The sequence below is a fragment of the Amblyomma maculatum genome, chromosome 7 (genome assembly GCF_055883805.1).
Source record: "Amblyomma maculatum isolate TAMU_Amacu chromosome 7, ASM5588380v1, whole genome shotgun sequence".
NCBI lineage: Eukaryota > Metazoa > Arthropoda > Arachnida > Ixodida > Ixodidae > Amblyomma > Amblyomma maculatum.
In genome coordinates, this window is record NC_139350.1 from 124,458,379 (window position 1) to 124,475,920 (window position 17,542).

At 44.7% G+C, this 17,542-nt stretch overlaps 1 protein-coding gene across 1 annotated transcript in view; it reads left to right on the top strand.

Moving 5' to 3' along the window:
* The window catches only part of LOC146184662 (uncharacterized), an 83,650-nt gene that overhangs the window by 9,553 nt on the left and 56,555 nt on the right, over positions 1-17,542 (top strand). Inside the window, exon 2 of the mRNA XM_084609433.1 lies at positions 16,960-17,165. Coding sequence (XP_084465559.1) covers positions 16,960-17,165 — 206 coding nt within the window. The remainder of the gene's footprint in view (positions 1-16,959; positions 17,166-17,542) is intronic.

Genomic DNA, 17,542 nt, shown 5'->3' on the forward strand with positions numbered 1-17,542 from the left:
GCAGGGGCATCCGGCAATGCTGGCTGAATTCTTTTTTTTATGATGCAGTCTTGTAACTACGCAGACGTATTTGACAGCGGTTTCCAACCTAGGCACTTCAATGAAAAACAGGCCTACAAATGTTTCAGCCAGAATAATATTTTATTTGTGCCATGCACCCTGCTCCATCATGCTTTTTTTTCTCCCAAGTGGTGTGGAAGGTTTTATTGAAGTACACACGACAGCAGTGAGTTATGGTATCAAGTTAAATTTGAGGAAATGCTGCAGCATAGTTCCTTTTCCTCATAATATAGCCTTAAAATTTTGTTTTCTTTCCTTCAGATTAGTGTGGTGGTTTGCTTTGCAATGCATTGTCTTCTCATGCCTATTTCATTATCAATGGCTTGGAGGGGTTTGCCATCTTAATTTCTTTACTTAAATGCATGAACAGTCTGTCAGTAGAACATTTGTCATATCTGCAAATTTGGCAATGGCATTTACATTTTGTTGCGCTAGTGAAAAAGTGCACTCTGCCTACTCTTACGATCATGAGTTGTATAAAATGAGAATGGCCATGCAGACAAAACTAATGCTCAATTTATAGAATCTGCTGTGTTTGGCAATATGTATATAACATCTCTTAATGAAAAGTTTGAATGTAAGCATGGTACTACAGGTACCACTTAATCTGCAGAGTAGGACATCTATAAATACTGTGCATGAAAGGTCATTGTTTAACTGTTCACTGACTACTCTTTTTGTCTCTTAATGTCATTCCTGCATTTTTTACAGTAGCTGACTATATTGTACTCAATTTTATTCCCTGCCTCTTGTTAATCTCCAGGGTTTGGCCCCATGCCAGAGTACTGAAAAACTGCACTAGCCCTGTATACATGGACTTAAGAGCACTGGGTCAAGTCAGCATCGAGTAAGTGAGGCCACCCTTAATCAACCTGGTTGGCGTGTCCATAAACTCACCTGTAGCGAGTAAGTATATCAGTAGTGTATAGCATCAAGACTTGCACTTGTTGTGGAAGCTTCCTGTTCATTTGTGATTTCGTTGTCTTTTACTATCAAGAGGTTTAGTTATTTTTACCACTAAATAGGGCTAAAAGGCATTCGATTTCACTTTCGCTCCTTGTCGCCCTGGAAGCGTTTTGATCTCATAGTTCTGCATAACTCCACTCCTTGACTCGGCAATATTTACATGCTTTTAAGCAAGTGGGTTAACCTACCCCCTGCAGGCGATTTGACTCAACTCACTCCACCACTTTACTCTATGTGACTGTATATACATGAACTTGAGAACTGATTTTTACTCGCCACACAAACTCAACCTAAGCCTTCCATGTGCACAGGTTTATGTATATACTGCAGAGATGTAGGTATAGACAGTGTTGAAAATCCAATGTCTGAAAGTTTGTCGTGCTAGTCTCACTCATGGGGCTGAAACTTCAAGACTAGCAAAGCAGCATAGGTATGCTTGATATTTGTAATGTGCAGCAATGTGCCCTTGAGTGACTGTCAAAGAAAGACATGAGTATTCAATCTTTTAGAGGCTGTGGTGCAGTAATAAGGTAACAAAGTTTACTTGGAACATGCCATGCTAGATACAAAAGAAAGGCAGTTGAGTCGTGAAAGCTATCTTACAACTCTCAGGTTTGTAAGGTATGCTTTGGGGGCGTGCAGTCGGTTATTTCAGTAAATGTTCTTCCAATTTGCAGAAATCGGCAACAGCGACACAAAAATTGAAGACGAAGCTGATGCACTTCAGGAGCAGGGTGTATGTAAGCATGGGCAAACTTTAAGACTGAATGGTATTTTGGGGCTGCATACAGAGAGTGAGGGGGCAAAATTATCTACCTGGGGCCAAATTGCACACTGATCACAAAAATCACCACAAGCCTGTCAAAACTTACCAATCAGCCATGCTCCTGTTGGTCGGCCCTGTTCAGTGAACATGTCAGCTAGTAGAAGGGGGGGCTTATTGGTAGGCTTGTGACAGTGTTTGTGATGTGATCAGTGTATAATTTGTCCCTTGGGCACATGTTTAGCTTTGATCTCAAGGTGTCATTCCTTTGATACACTCCCCGCTGATTAGTTGAGTCGGTGGAAGCAGATGTGCTGGCTACCTGCTCTGCTAAAGGCCGCTGTACGGTTGCTTTTAGACCCGCTCCGCATGCATGCGGGCGCACCGAGACGACCGGTTCGGAGGGGCATACAATATCGCACGCCCGCATCCTTCATCCGCAGAAAAGTTGACTCAATCACAACTTTTTGCCCGCACGTGCTGATAGCAAGGCGACCAGATTGCAGCTATTGGTTGCGCTGTAGGCAACATCTCTGGCTCCTCCTCCTCGACCTTGCCAGGGCAATATGGCCGCCAGCGGTGCAAAGCAAACCGTAGATGGTAGTCGTTGCTCTACCGCAAAAACCAATATACTTACTGCGCATCGCTAATACTAGTGTTCCTATCAACTGTGATTTCCTCTCAAGTCGGATCACATGCACCACTGTTATCTGCACTGAGCTGGAGACACTGATCTTCCAACCGGCGAAGTGTACTAGGTCGCACCGGTGTCACGATGTGTTTGTGATTATCGCTAGCCGTGAGGATCTTCACGGCCGACGGCCAGCAACAGTAGTTCGCGGTGATTTTCATGCGCACGAATCGGCTCCTCAGCGCATCGAAAAGTGCCCGTGCATGTGTTGTTAAAGTGTTTACGACTTGAGCGACTGCCTCCTAGCAAGGAAGACGACTGTCCATGTTTGCAAAGTTCGTCACACACTGTGTTTTCCTAATGCTGAAATTAACTTGGTTACAGCTAGTCTGGCACCCCTTCTGCTGGTCGCAGTGACCGCAACAGAAACGAGCACACAACGTTGTTTCCGCGACGTGTCGATCACCTGTTGATCGTGGTCCGTGTATGTGCTGCGCTTGCCGAGCCCTTCCCGTGCGAGCGCTGAGCCCTTCGACGACGGTAGTTGCACGGCTTTCGGGCTTACTAATATGCCACTATTCCGCGGTTTGTGTTTTGTGCTGATATGGGTGCTCGACGGCACTGTGTACACTGTGAAAATATTGTGTGCTTTCACGGCAGCTGTCACTTTGAGAGTACCTTCCTGTTTATTTTTATTTCCTGCTAGCTATGTGCACCTATGTCTGCAATAAATATCTGTGTGATGAATTGGTCGACTGAACACTTCTGTATGTGATAGGCTAAACACTTTATCACCATATCAGGTCTTTAAAAAAAAACATTAATTAGACGCGATACCAAAAAACGTAGAGTATGGCGGGAGGTTATGCTTATGAAAAAAGGCACACCATATGCAACTGGGCCTCATGATATGGACACTTTGGTGTACCTAAGGCATGTTGAGCATGAAAGCATATTTGCTTAAAAAGAAAGAAAACAATTGAAGAAATTATTGTGGTTACAATCTGCTTTCTTCCTGCATAACTTGGATGAGTTAAGGTCATTGGACAACTGCTTAGACAAATGATGTATGTAGGCTTTATACTGACATAATGCTGTTATGGAGTTGCACACATTACATCCATACTTGTTGCTTTGACAGCTCTACTCCCTATTGCCTTGCGATGCTTGGGCTGTAGCTCGTCGCCTCCCACCGCTTCCAGGAAGTTCAGGAAGACCAGCTTCCACTGTTGCCAAGGTACTGCAGGTTCGCCTGGTGTAGGCAGGAACGGTGGGGGCGGCGGGTAAGATCCGCCCGACATGGTGAATGTACAATTTTCGAAACGGAAAACTGCTTGAATCCTCGTCGCCATTCTGTGGTGTCCGGTATCCGGACGGGAGGGAACGAACAGGCGCAGACCGCAGCTCAGGGTAGACTATTTACGTCAGAGTGTGAGCGTGTGAGCTCGAGAGAAGAGAGAGAGAGAAATGTGCTGATGATGATAGCACTGGTGTATGGAAACGAAACCGAAACTTGTGCGGGATACAACAGATGTCTTGCATTGTTTGTAAAATAAGGTATGTGTAATCAAGAGACAAATTGGGAGATCTCACTAAAAGTAAGGCACATGGTGTACTAGACATGGCAATACTTGACAATATAGAATTGACCACAAATGTAAAGGAATGTTTACAGCCACAATACAAAGTTAGTATAATCCAAAATGACATTGCCTTCTTGACTGAGCCGATGTTGTTGGAATGCTAAAAGGATGATTACATGCAGGAGCTAACCATAAGTACTTAAAAAGCTTACTAGTACAGCTGTAACTATGCACACAAGTAGAAGAAAGCCAGTGAGGCGCTGTGCACTGTGAATTACAAGTGAACAATACACTTTTTTTCATACATGCGGTACAATAACTAAAGAGTTTAAAATGTGGATGCACTTTAAACAGATGACCGCATTGCATCCACCTGCACATGGTATATGCTACTTACACGTCGCGGCACTGGATTGTAAAAAAAAAACGTACAAGAGCTTACCTTAATGTGAATGCCAGCTTCTCCCCAGCTGACAAACTGACCACTGAAGCTTTGAGTGGCTCAATCAGAGGTCTAACTCTAGGAGGCTCAAACCTGCACAATAACAGCAGCATAATGAAACACTTGTCTATCGAATAAAATGAGTTAGACAACCCCACGTTTCCTGTACGCAAAAAAGCGCGGCAGATGCATGTATGCTAAGTAACAAGGGCGATATGCTACAGCAGCCACGGGTAAAATTAAAATTAGTTCATGCTTGTTACTGATGGAGAAATTCATGAACATGATGTTGGCCGTACTCCTTCATATCGGGTGAGCCTAGGTAATTACCGCGAAGCTGAGGCAAAAACACACACACACACACAAAAACAGTAATAATAGAACCAACTATGCAAGAAATTGATGTCCATACTTTATTTCTTTCATTGACGAGCACTTCCGCGTCTTTGGCTCGCTTTGTTGAAAGGCTTCGTTGAAGCTAATAATCCACAGATGTAACCGCGTTTGCATTCCCAGTCTCTTTCATAGTTATGAGTAAAACAAACAGTAATAAAGTTTTCACACGCTCTATGCTCTGATGGATGAAAACGCACTTCCCATCTCATGCATCCCTGATGCGAGCACACTACCTGCTCCAGCGTACTGCGCTCAAGAAACTCGCGAAACACAGGCAAGGATGATATGAACATGTACTACTTCCGCTACTTACCTTTCCACAGGCATGCGGAAGTACTGGAGGAAGTCTGCCGTCTCCACTCCTCATGTCCCGCACCAACGTAAAATACTCGCCAAGTCGCCGCCGATCCCTCAAAAGACGTTTTATAGGCTTATGCCTTTTACGTTGCTGCTGGTCAATTACGTCGGCGGCGATGAACTGAGCAACTAGACCAATTCGCATCGCTTCTGGCGGCCACGTAGGTAGTCAGTCGCTCTGCTAAACTGCGATTCATGTGGTAGCTGACGAGACCCATCGACCACACCAAAAGCCTCAACAAAAACCATGCCATGGCGATTCCGACACAGCCGAGATGCAGCACGCTGGAAAGGAAGACGCGAAAGAGCTCCGCGGTTGTCACGCAGCAGTTGGAGTATGATGGTATTGGACAGAAGGCGACGCCCAAACGCGCCAGTCGGGACGCTGGAATCGTCCGGCTGACCGGCAGTCAGCAAAACGATCGTACAACACCCTTTCTGCACCACGTTCGCTTGAGACAGAAAACGTGTGGACCGCATGCTTGCGGAGCGGGTCTAAAAAGCAACCGTACAGCAGCCTTAAGCACTTTCGGGCCATCTTGAAGATAGTAGAGTATGCTTTATTACTGATCTGGCAACCTGTTTTTGCTGTATAGCCTGTGACACTGCAAATGGGGCTAATGTATCAGTGGTTGGGAAGTCATGCCAATTCTAGAATGACGTGTGTAAGTTTGGTGTGTATAGCTACTGCTTTAACATCATCAGTGACTCTTTGTGAGTCTCTGAAGAGATCATTATTAAAATGTTCAAGTTATTATTGCAAAGCCCAATTGCTTTGACACACAAAGGTATGCTGCTTGCCAATTAGTATGATTGCAATTTCAGGACGAACACTATAAGCAGATGAGCTTGTATATAGCAGATGCCAGTTGTACTTCATAAAATTTCTGTTAATAATCTCATAGGGCAGGGTTGAACAAAATTCTGACTGTTCTCACTGCACACTAAAGTTTATGAAAAAGACACAGGCAGAATTGCTTCTTTTTATGCAAAGAAAAATTTCCTAGCATTCAGGTCCTATACTTCAGTATATATTGTGAAATATTTAACCCCTCTTTTGTTAACAATTGCACAGGCCAGCTCATTTCGATTTGTTTCAGTTTAGTCCTCATTCCCTCTACTTTTAACTAAACAAGAATATTTTTTCTAGTTATGTGAGTTTTCCCTAAAATCATATTTTTTCAGTGTTCATTGAAATGTGCCCGCAGAAAGGTTAATGCATACATGTGTACCATTTTAATTCAGTAGCTTTGCATCTCTGTGTTTCTTATGTTGGAAGAAAACAGCCTCATATTTAGCTTGCTTTTCTGTTGAGTTATTAAATTAAACAAGAAATGACATTTTGCTATTCAAGATCAGCAACAAGGAATGTTTACTGTAATTTTTTGAGGCAGAAGCAGCATGCATTCAAAATTCAGTTTAGTAGCCACTACTATGTAGTTATGTCATTTTGCTGCTCAGGCTGATTTTTCTGTTCTCCACCTCATACCAGTGAAGTACATGCCAGTGAAGTATGTGATGGATCACCTCACACGACAATGACACAGTCACACGATGTTAATCTGGGCCATGCTGCCATAACAGAATGTGAGTGCTACACCTTGGAAGGTTATTTATGCAGGTGTATGGTATCTTTCCCAATATGGATTATTAGCCACTAAGGTGGCTTGAAAGCACAAGATGGAAATGTACAGTGCAGAGGAGGACAAGGACAGAATGAAGACACATGAGCACTGACTTGCTGCGGAAATTGTGCAGACTGACAAGGCCCAGTGGCTCAAGGAATCCTAATGGCAAGAAGAAGCACCGAAAACAGTGTAGAATGTACACATTCAGTGGTTTACAGCATCCCTTTGAAATGTGGGCAAAGCTGTGTAGGGAAAAGAGGTAGGTTCTTGAACGACTGCCTCCGAGAACATTGTAACAATGTGTCTGAACAGCAAGGAGGGTTTTGTATTTACACTGCAGGAAATGTAAGCAAAATATTATAGACGAAAATGGGAACCAGCACGATTCAGATGAAATGTCCTTGTGCCAGCCTGTGTACCAAGAATGCTCTGTTATCATGAAAAATCACTGTCAACTGATTCGAAATATTATAGAAGCTGAGATGATAGATCAGCTGGTGGGTCTTGCATGTCCAAGCCTTCTATCATTCTTACTCATAAGGAGCTGGTATACTTGCGTCAAGTTATGAATCTTTCACCTACTGCGCATGTGTGATGTTGGCTTTTTTTTAGCTATATATAGCTCCGAGGCTCGAAATAAACAGTTTCCAGTCAGTGCTCATGTGTCTCAGGTGTCTAATTTGTCCTTGTCCTTCGCACTGCACTTTTCTATCATGAGTAACCAACACACCCAGACTGCTATGGTACTGAAAGCTCAAGGTGTTTGCTATGTCACATTTTCACAACAGATCATTCATCTCATTGTAGTATTTCTGGCCTTTATTATAAAAATGAGTGATTTTAATAAATACTGACCTAGCGTTAGGTTAATTTGTTGCAGGGTTGCTTTATGGTTTATGGGGTTTATGTCCCAAAGTGACTCGGGCTATGAGGGACACTGCAATGGAGGACTCCAGATAATTTAAACCTCTTTAGGTTTTTAAACATGCACTGACATCACACAGTACATAGGCACTGTTTCAGCTCCATCGAAACATGGCCGCCATGATCAGGATTGAAACACATTACAGATTAACCAGATGAAATACAATTTCATGGTTTTTCAACTCTAAAGTTAACATACTGTTACGTGATGGCATGACAAGCAATGAAACACGGTGACACAACAGAAACAGAATGACTTGATGACATGACGATGAAATATGCTTTTAATGGCCAGCGGGCCTGGCGCGAGCGCTCAGCCCCGCGCCACTGCCGCTTCGTCATTTTTGTAGCATTACCCGGGGCCACCGAGCGATCGTCCCGATCGATTGCTAGAAATCCAATGCATGACGTGACGATGAACACAGACACAAAATTGGTACATGAAACGCTGGACACCACAATGAATGCGAAGATGGGAGGAATGCTTGCACCGGAGCATCAAGTCCAGTCTTCACCGTTTGGCGAAGGATAAGGCTCATGTACACGCCGAACGCCTTGGGCGGGGGTGCTGTCTTCGCTCGATTGGTCGTGAGGTCGGTAGGGTCGGCTTTGGGCTCTTCCTGGTCGTCGTGTGTTGTGGTCAGGGCTGGAGACGAGGCTGGGGTCTGAGCAAAAAGGGCTGGGGCAGAGCTGGGCGGCGATCTCCACGGGCTTTCGGCAGATGGACCCGGCTTACGGTTGGCCTCGACGGTGCAAGGCAAGGATGGGGATGGACCGCACCTCCAACCAAATGTTACGTGGTGGCATGACAAGCGATGAAACACGGCGACACAACAGAAACAAAACGACTTGATGACGTCACGATGAAATATGCTTTTAATGGCCAGCGGGCCTGGCGCGAGCGCTCCGCCCTGCGCCACTGCCCGCTTCGTCATCTTCGTAGCAATACTTCCAAAAACACAGCTTCCAATAGACTTTTCAGTGCATTTATCTTCTTCAACCATTGTGCTTTCTCAGTATTGTTCTCAACTAGAGAGTAATTTTTATCTATTTTCATTTCTACCTGCCATTGCATTTGGAATTGGCATACTGGCAGTCAAGCATTTCCTGCTGAATATATTATGGTCTTTACACCTTTCCTTGCTTCATAGTCTTTATGACACTCGCTTACTTGGGCCAGTATATACATCATTACAAGGCTTCCTCATAATGTTATAGAGTACTGCAGCTCTTCTGGAAGTCCTATCCTTTGCAGGGGGAAAGACATCTTATGTTCAGAAGATTGACAACAGTGGGGATGCATTACGAGCAACATTGTGTGGCTCAGAAAGAAAAAGTATGTTGTTTCCCTTTGTGTTCATTTGTAATCTTTGCTTAGTACCCTGCCCTGAGTTGCTTTCAAATTCTCAGTTGCAGATTTGTTGACATTCACTTTTATATGATCTTGTTTTAATGATGCCTGCTTTTTGTTGCTGCCTGTTAGCAAAATGTATGCACGCTTCTTTTAAGGGGCGATACAGGGGAGAGGGGGATGGTATGTTTCAGTGCCACCCCCCCCCCAAAAAAAAAAAACTTTCAGTGCTTCATCTTCCCTCTCCATTTGGTCTTTTCACGCATCCTTTTTTTCAATCATTGGCATATAACACCCCAAAAATATTTCTGCCTATTCCAATGTTTTTTTTTATTGCCTGACCAGGCTGAGAGAACTCTGATCTATTTTCCTCCAAACCCCATTCACAGTTCTTGTATACATGTGGTTTCTGAGGCAAATCTCAATAAAGTGTACTGACATTTAAAATTTTGTTGCATTATGTATTCCTTGGTCAATGCAGGTATGGTAGGGCTGCTCAAGATATAAGTGAAAAAATGCCGGCATTACTAGTAAGTTTTCTGCACAGTGTAAGTGCAATAATACTTTAGTATAAGACAGGTCATGCATGTTACAAAAAGCAAAATTGCCTTTAGTGTAAAAGATGATAAAATACACAAAACACACAAAGTAGATGCCAACTGCCTAGTGGAGTTTGCATGACATTCTCTTCATGTAACACCTGAACATTAATGGATTGAAGTACTAGGCAGCATGCAAATTCCATTGGGAGCTCACATTTATCCTTGCTTATGCTCACCATTTTAGTCTTTTGTACTAAAAACAATTTTCTGCTGGATGCAGTTCATGAAATGCTGCTTGCAAAATCAGGAAAGTTTTGATCTATGTAGCTGCTGAGGCACTTCCTTATTTTTTACTGCTATGTGCTTATGAAGACCTGCTGAGAGGCTTCAGGAAGTCTGCTGTTTCAATAATTGAAACAGTGGCATTTCCAGGATTCTTAATATGGTTCCTAATGCTGCTCACAAAAGTTGTGCAGCATGTATGCCATGAGGGCAATAGTAGGCACAGCCTTGTATCATTTAGGTGCTTCAAGAAAACATGCCAACAACTCTTTATTCTGCCAAGTGCCTCCTGCACAATGCTGCTCCCAGTGCTAGGATAGACATTGAATGACTCCACTTTTTTTGATAGCCTCCTTATGTAGGGTTTCAAGATCCAGGGCAATGGAGGGTATGTGGTGTCAGCCAGAAGCATGTGTGGAAGAGGCGGTTGCCCTTTGGCATCAGCTTTTTAGAACTTAGACATTTTAGAGCCGTAGAATTGTGTGTGCTACCTGGTGGAATGCGTGATATACAGTGAAACCTGCGTGCATAAAAATGCGGTACACTTAGAGACAAAGAAGGCATTAAAGTCTATCATTTGCGCCATCTATTTAGGTGATGATATATTGTTACAAAATAAAAACAGTCAGTTCATGTCGCTGTAATTGCCACAACAGGGAGGCAACCCTTACCTCCGAAACGATGTCAGCAGTTAAGGAATTTTAAAAATGTCCTGAAAACATAGCCTCCAAACCATGCTAATTTAACAAAACTAGTATAAGGGCAAGATGGTCCATAGCTTTTGGAAGGAAAAATAGCACATAGTAAAGGTGGATGTCTTGTATATTATTGCCTTTCTGGGTGCCTTTTTGTACTTTTATCCTGACTGCTAAATGCTGTTTGATATACTTGGTGGTGTCGGTGGTGGTGGTGAGCCCATGGGCTCACAATTTACCAACATAATTACGTGCACATATTGATACAGCTAAGGTATTTTTTTGCAGTGTTCTGTTTAGACTAATGCTGTTAATTTCAGTGTACTGGTACCCTCCATGTAACTGCACATGCACAAAAGAACACTTGCAGTACTTTACACATAATAGTCATAGAACTAAAATACACAGATAACGCAAAGGACACCATCACAAGGTATGTTGAGCTTTCTGCTCGTGCTCCATGTTGCCACACCAGTTTGATCGGCTCCAAAAGAACCATGCAATGATCGTCGTATAAGTTGCGCAGCATCATGTAGGTTATCCCATCCAGGTCTGACGCCGAGCGATGGCTGCAGCGCGTTGAGTTCTGTCGACGTGAAAGGGGCGTTGCACAAGCCGTCAAGGATAGGAGGGACACTGGCAGTTTAGCGGTACCGCTTACCACTACCGTTACAGCCACCGCGCAAGCATCAGAGCGTATGTACAGATGACCCCGAGGGCGACAGATGGCGCGACTTTCCTGTCAAATTCCGGCGGACTCCACACGCAGGGACCAATCAGCGCATTCTGTGCTGATGACGCACGGTAGCAATAGACGGCCGCGGTAAGCGGCAGCGGTAAACTAAATTCTCCTCTGCAGCCTGCCTGGCTGCGTTCTCAGGGGCTTGGGCGCGAGCGCCACCACTGGAATGAATGGCGCTATCGGCGACCTAGGGGAGCAAGTAGGATCACGTGAATCTTGTTGCTGCTGCTGGATCAGACGCTCGATTGAATTTGTGCATTTTAAACGCTAATAGACGTATTTTTTGTAGTTTTGCGTGATAAACAGTGCCAGCATTGCACTCTGATCTCACATCGCTGCTGAGGTTGCTGAAATTTATTAAGCTGTTGCCACGGTCAGTTGTTGCTCTGTATCCGGATGCACGCTACAGAACCCGGCGCAAGCTGCCATTGCTACCCGAAAATAAGCTGGCGGAATCTTCCTCTTTCAAGATTTCAATAAGCAAAGAAGCGAGGGGTCATTCTCATGTGTGCAGCAAACATTTCAGCGAGCAAGGTTTCATCATGGAGTTCGCACTGACAGTTCGGTGAGTGGCGGCAGAAGTAACTGCGCGCGCGTTTTAATTTGGGCTTGTAACTTCTGAAGCTCACGAATACCTATTGCTGACAAGATGGAAAATATGCTTCCTTTGCAGAGCAGTACGCTCTCAGAAGAAGGAATGTTCATTCGAAAGACGAGTCTCGTTCTTCTGAATGGATGCGTTGACACGCAAGTTTCACGGAAGTTTCACGGAAGTGAACTAAAGATCGATTCTGCAGCCATGACCAGCGATTTGAATGATGAGTAGTCTAAGGCAGCGTCGCCAGTGGGGATGTAATTTCAAATGTCAGCGTGTGTGAATAAATGAGGAATGGAGCGTTACTTATTGGGATATGCTGAGGTATGTGTCAGCAAGGATATTCTGTGCGAGGAAATCAAATAAGCGCACCCGAACCATGATTGCCAATGACGGTATAGTCTGCGCAAGAATTCGCTACGTAGGAAGCACTCTTCACATTTGCTATAAGAACTAAACCATGTCTTCCACATAGTCTAACTTTTCTGCTGTGTTCAAGGGAGCAGATGAACGGCACCTCTTCCACCAGCGCTGTTTGAAAGTGCTCAGCATCTGTCAGGCGCCTTTCAGCACTGCTTCCTCTAGCAAAGAATTCTGACGATTGAGATTCACTGGCAGCTTGCTGCTGACTGGTTCTGTGGAAGCTTCAGTTTCTTCCAATAGCAACAACAATGTTGGCCGGTCCGCTTCCTCATCCAAGTAAACTTATCGCCCGGGTCTCCACTTCGGCAGCTAGCTTACTCGATGAAGTGCTGTCTTGCTGAATGAGTGGGCCTAATACTTCAAATTAAGCTTAAGCAGGGTCAAACTGAAGTGTAAATAAATATGGTGGATCCAGCATTAGCCCGCAACTAAACTGCACAGGAAACTCGCACAGCAGCAGTTCTCCCCCCCCCCCCCACCCCCCTCAGGAGTGGCGCAATGGTTACGGCACTCGACTACTGTGCCCAAGGATGCAGGATCGAATCCAGGCCTCGGCAGCCGCTTTTCACTGGAGGCGAAAAGCAGGGCGCTTGTGTGCTGTGCGATGTCAGTGCACAGTAAAGAACCCCAGGTGGTCGAAATTTCCTGAGTCCTTCACTACAGCGTCTCTCATATTCTGAGACACTTTCAGGCATTAAACCCCACAAACCAAACCAGCAGCTCCCACATAGTGCTTCACGCGGGGCTGTCTAGAGGTGGCGCCACGGTATGTCCTCGCGCCCATTAGGGGCGCAAAGCGGACCGCAAACCACTCTGCTAGTTGTTTGTAGCGAAGGCCGCTCGAGATAATAATATTGTTTATTTCGACTAGTTTATACAAATACGGACCTGTCGAAGTCACGGAAGTCTTCAGTGGAAGCGCTTGGCAGCAGCTAATGCACATGGTATACACTGCCGTAAAGACAGACACAGCAAAAATTAAATAAAATCAGTTTATTCGGACATGAACACGTGTACACAGAATATGCTCACGAGATGAGGCAAAAGGAAGAATCTGATGTCATACTTCCTGACGAGGCCTCACCCCTGGTCACACATCAATGGCAGAAAGATGGACAATCATTTTCACCAAAAACAAAACATAACGTTACAAATAAAGATTTGGGCATAGTAAGAAAGTAAAAAAGAGCAATGGCATTGAAAACAGAAAATACATCAGTAACGCTACAATTCGCAACACAAATTAAATAAAATAGAATAAGATGTACACTACATGTCACACATATTTTGGTGCATTGCTAAGAGGTAGAAAAAGCAAGTTCGCTTTCTTTCTAAATTAATAAATAGCTTTAGTGTTTATAGCGCCATCATTGAAGGATAGGCATTGGATACTGTACTAATTTGGTTATCATATGTCGGGGCTGTAATTAGTCCGGGCGCGAGTGGAAACAGGGTAACACCCAGACTGTCACCTATATTTCTGTTCACATACACATTTCTGAAAGATGTGATGTCCTGCTTAATTTGATAAAAGATATGTACAGCAACAGAATACTGATGACACAGTGGGAACGGAGGAATATGTAAGGCCTAAAATAAGCGGTCGCTCTTATGAGGGTTTGTGGAACAAGCGCGCAGCTCTTGCAAAAAAATATAGTCTATCTGAACAAGTTTCGTTGTATGTGCCCCATATTACAATTGCAGTATACCAGTTGAGAATGGATTAGGGCAAAATACAACTGTTTTTTATCTGCATGGGCAACAGGTGCCTGTTGCGATTGATCACGTCAATAGATCGAGCTACCTGCAGACGAACATGATTTACATGGTTACCCCAGCCTAGGTCACTCGGAAAAAGTACGCCTAGGAATTTGCAGGTTACAGATCCAATCAGGATATTGTTAAACTGGACTTGGATGGGATAATCTGTAGGTATATTTTTAGGATGGAAAAGTATGAATTTTGTTTTCTTAACATTCAATTTCATTTTATTCACAGCAAGCCACATCATCAGTTCACGTAGCCGCCTCACTCTAGAAGCCACAGCAGTACCATTCACAATGCTTGCTACAACTTGCAATACTTGCAATAGGGTGTTTACCCCGGGGCACTCTATCTTGCGCACTAGCGATATTGTGAAGGGGTCTCCAGTATCCCTGTGCTGCCATTCATCACAGTTTCCGAGAAGTCTCTTCTGGACAGCCATGGCTGGTTTCAGCAGACCAACCAGAATCTTGCGCTCCAGCTTGGCGAGTGCCAACTAAAATGGAGTGGACCAAACCCCTCTGAGCCGCACTGTGCCCCCTAGTTACGCTAACATCAGCAATGCTCAAGCTGCAGGAAAGCGCTTAACAAAGGCATGCTTTAACGTGTGGTCAATTGAATCGATCAATAGTAATACATTAGCATTAGTTTGGCAGCACACAGAACACAAACATAATTAAGCCACTAGAGCCGAGGCAAGGAAATAAGTTATTTTTCATGGAGGCACTGTAGCATGGCCGTTTCATTTCCCTCTCAGAAAGTGGGATAAAAGGATGGAACTGAGTGCGGGAGGTCTATGTCAGTTGTGGTGGAAGTAAGGATTTCCCTCTCCATCCCTCTTATTGTCTCCATTGCATGTTTTAGACGTTGCCCCCCTCCTCCCACATTTCTTCTGGCGCCACTGGGCGGAAGGATTAACTCTTGCCCAGTTTACAAGCAACCGCAGATAGCTTTCTAAGAGGCACCCCCGGGATGGCGGAAAATTTTTTTTTTTTCATTTTCAGGATAGCGCCTCACCAACTGACCAAGATAGACGATGTTAGGTGCATGACAGGAGCACGTTCTGGCCGTTTCGCTTCATACGTTACTTGACGTTCCATTATGCGTGGTTTCATATATTTAGCAGGTTACAATAAATAGCCCCCATTGCCATGCTTTCAGAGATGAGTCCCTGGACTGCAGCCTCCTTAGCTCTCCCGTTAATTCATCTCTGGGAGTGAGCGTCCCGGCTGCGTTGCCATGGTGTGCAGATCATGTCCTCGCGCGTTGTTTTCCACACTACCCCAGATACAGTAATGGGTGTTAAAATCCCCAAGGAATATTTTGCGTGGAGCGCATCACGAGGAAACTGCAATGAATCACAGTGCGCTCCACGGCACAGCTGGGCGCACGTGAACACAATCCACCGACGCGGACTGCCACCACTGCGCACTCCTGTGCTTCATTCGTCGCCGCCGAACCGACGAGATGTTGCATGCCTCGCTGCACATTCACCGTACATGGCGATCTTCCGGGCTTGTGCTATGGATCATAGCATGGCACTGTAGCATAGGACACCTGCTCGAGATTGTCGGGGTATGATATCTGAAGTATCCAGGTAGCCACATTTGGGGCTCCCCCTTTGTGCATGGTCTCCTAGGTTTTTGTAGCCTCTGGGGCAAACGGAAGCGCATACTGCATATAATTTAACAGAAATTATGCGTCAAATAACATTTTAACCGAATTTCAATGATGACTTTGTTGACAACACCTTGCCCATGGTCAACAGGGTTGCATTTTATGTTGTATATCACACTACGTAAACAGAATGGTAACGCTAATTTTGTAAGGGATCTTCCTGGCATCTCGGACAACTCGTAAGCAGTTGGCTGTGATAAACGCTGCACCCAACGCTACTTTGCTATAATTGTGGCCATTTTCGTGATCCCCGGAAAGCATGTGCCTGGGTAGTGTCATGAGCCGCCTGTGTCCCCGTGACTAAGCGAAAAAGAGCACTTGCTGCGCTAAACCACTTTGGAGATCTGCCTAGCTCGAGTGAAACCATGCATTTTGTGATGGGGGTAAATGAAATAAGGAGCAGCGTTGCTTGAGTACATAATATGCTGTATATCCGCTCTGATCTTTGGACTGAGGTGGACAGGGGACATTGAAGGTGCAGAGCATTAATAGGATGAGAAGGCTACACTTTGCGAATGGCTTTAATGAAGTCACTAATTTTGTCATGTTGGACTTTTGTACTTGGAGTTTTGGTGAATGAGCAGAGAAGCTTGTACGTCGTATATTATCGCGTGTTTGTTGAGTGGTTATGTGGGAGGATTTGAAAATGGCTCAGTTTCGTTAGTGATCGGTGTAGGCTTTCCGGGTGCATTTATTGTGTACGCGTACTACCCCATAGCAAAACGTGTGGCATCCATGTTTATTGTTATACATGTCCTGTTTCTACGGTGGTTTTACTTCTGCTTGATGTCGACCATCGGGGGGGGGGGGGGGGGGCGCTATGCTTTTTTGGGGTTGGGAAGTACCATGTTGCATGGTAGTTAAGGGTTTTGACTAGCATGTCAGCAGAATGTGGGGACTCTTGCTTATTTCAGAATGTGGCATCCTTGCTCTGTACAAGACAGGCGTGCTATTTGTGATAGAGGCATCACTGGTTTTAGGTGTATATCGGTGGACCAAAGGCGGCTTTGTGGAGAGGTTTAGATGAAGATTCGAGTTTTTTAGTTTTCGTCAGTGTTAGTCATGGAACAATATACAAAAACCGTGCTTTACACAAGCACAGCGACGAGCTATACGTTCCTTTTTCTCCGCTTCGCAGAGGCCGTGGTGAAAGCCAAGTGGGCCAACCTGCGCTCACAGTTCCAGCGTGAGGTGAGGAAAATCAAGGACTCGGCGCAGGGTGGCCACCCGTTGGACCGGTACGTGCCCAAGTGGGCACACTACCAGCAGTTGCAGTTCCTCCGGCAAGACGACGCTGGCGAGGCCGGGTGCCAGTCCCTCGAATTGGGGACAGACAATGGCATGGTAGGTGCGCTATTGCGATGAATGCACGGAAGCGCACCGCTGCACACTGCAAAATGTTTGCTGAATAATACAGAAAATTTCTGCCAGCTTTCCTGCCAGAAATTTTCTGTTCTGCTGTGCTTTCTGCTCTAAACTTCTTTCTGTGATTTAGCACTTTTTTTTTGCTTACAACTAACATAAAATTTCTCTACATTAACAGAAATCTATTATACTACATTTCATGTACCTCTGTTTTACTTATCTGTCAGTCCACTGTCTTTTCTCTTGCAGCTAACAGAAAATGTCAGTCTTGTATATTTCCCTCTGTTCATTCTGCTATTTCTTCATCAGTTCTAGCACATCTATATAATTCTGCCCTATCAACTCGTGGTTTTCCT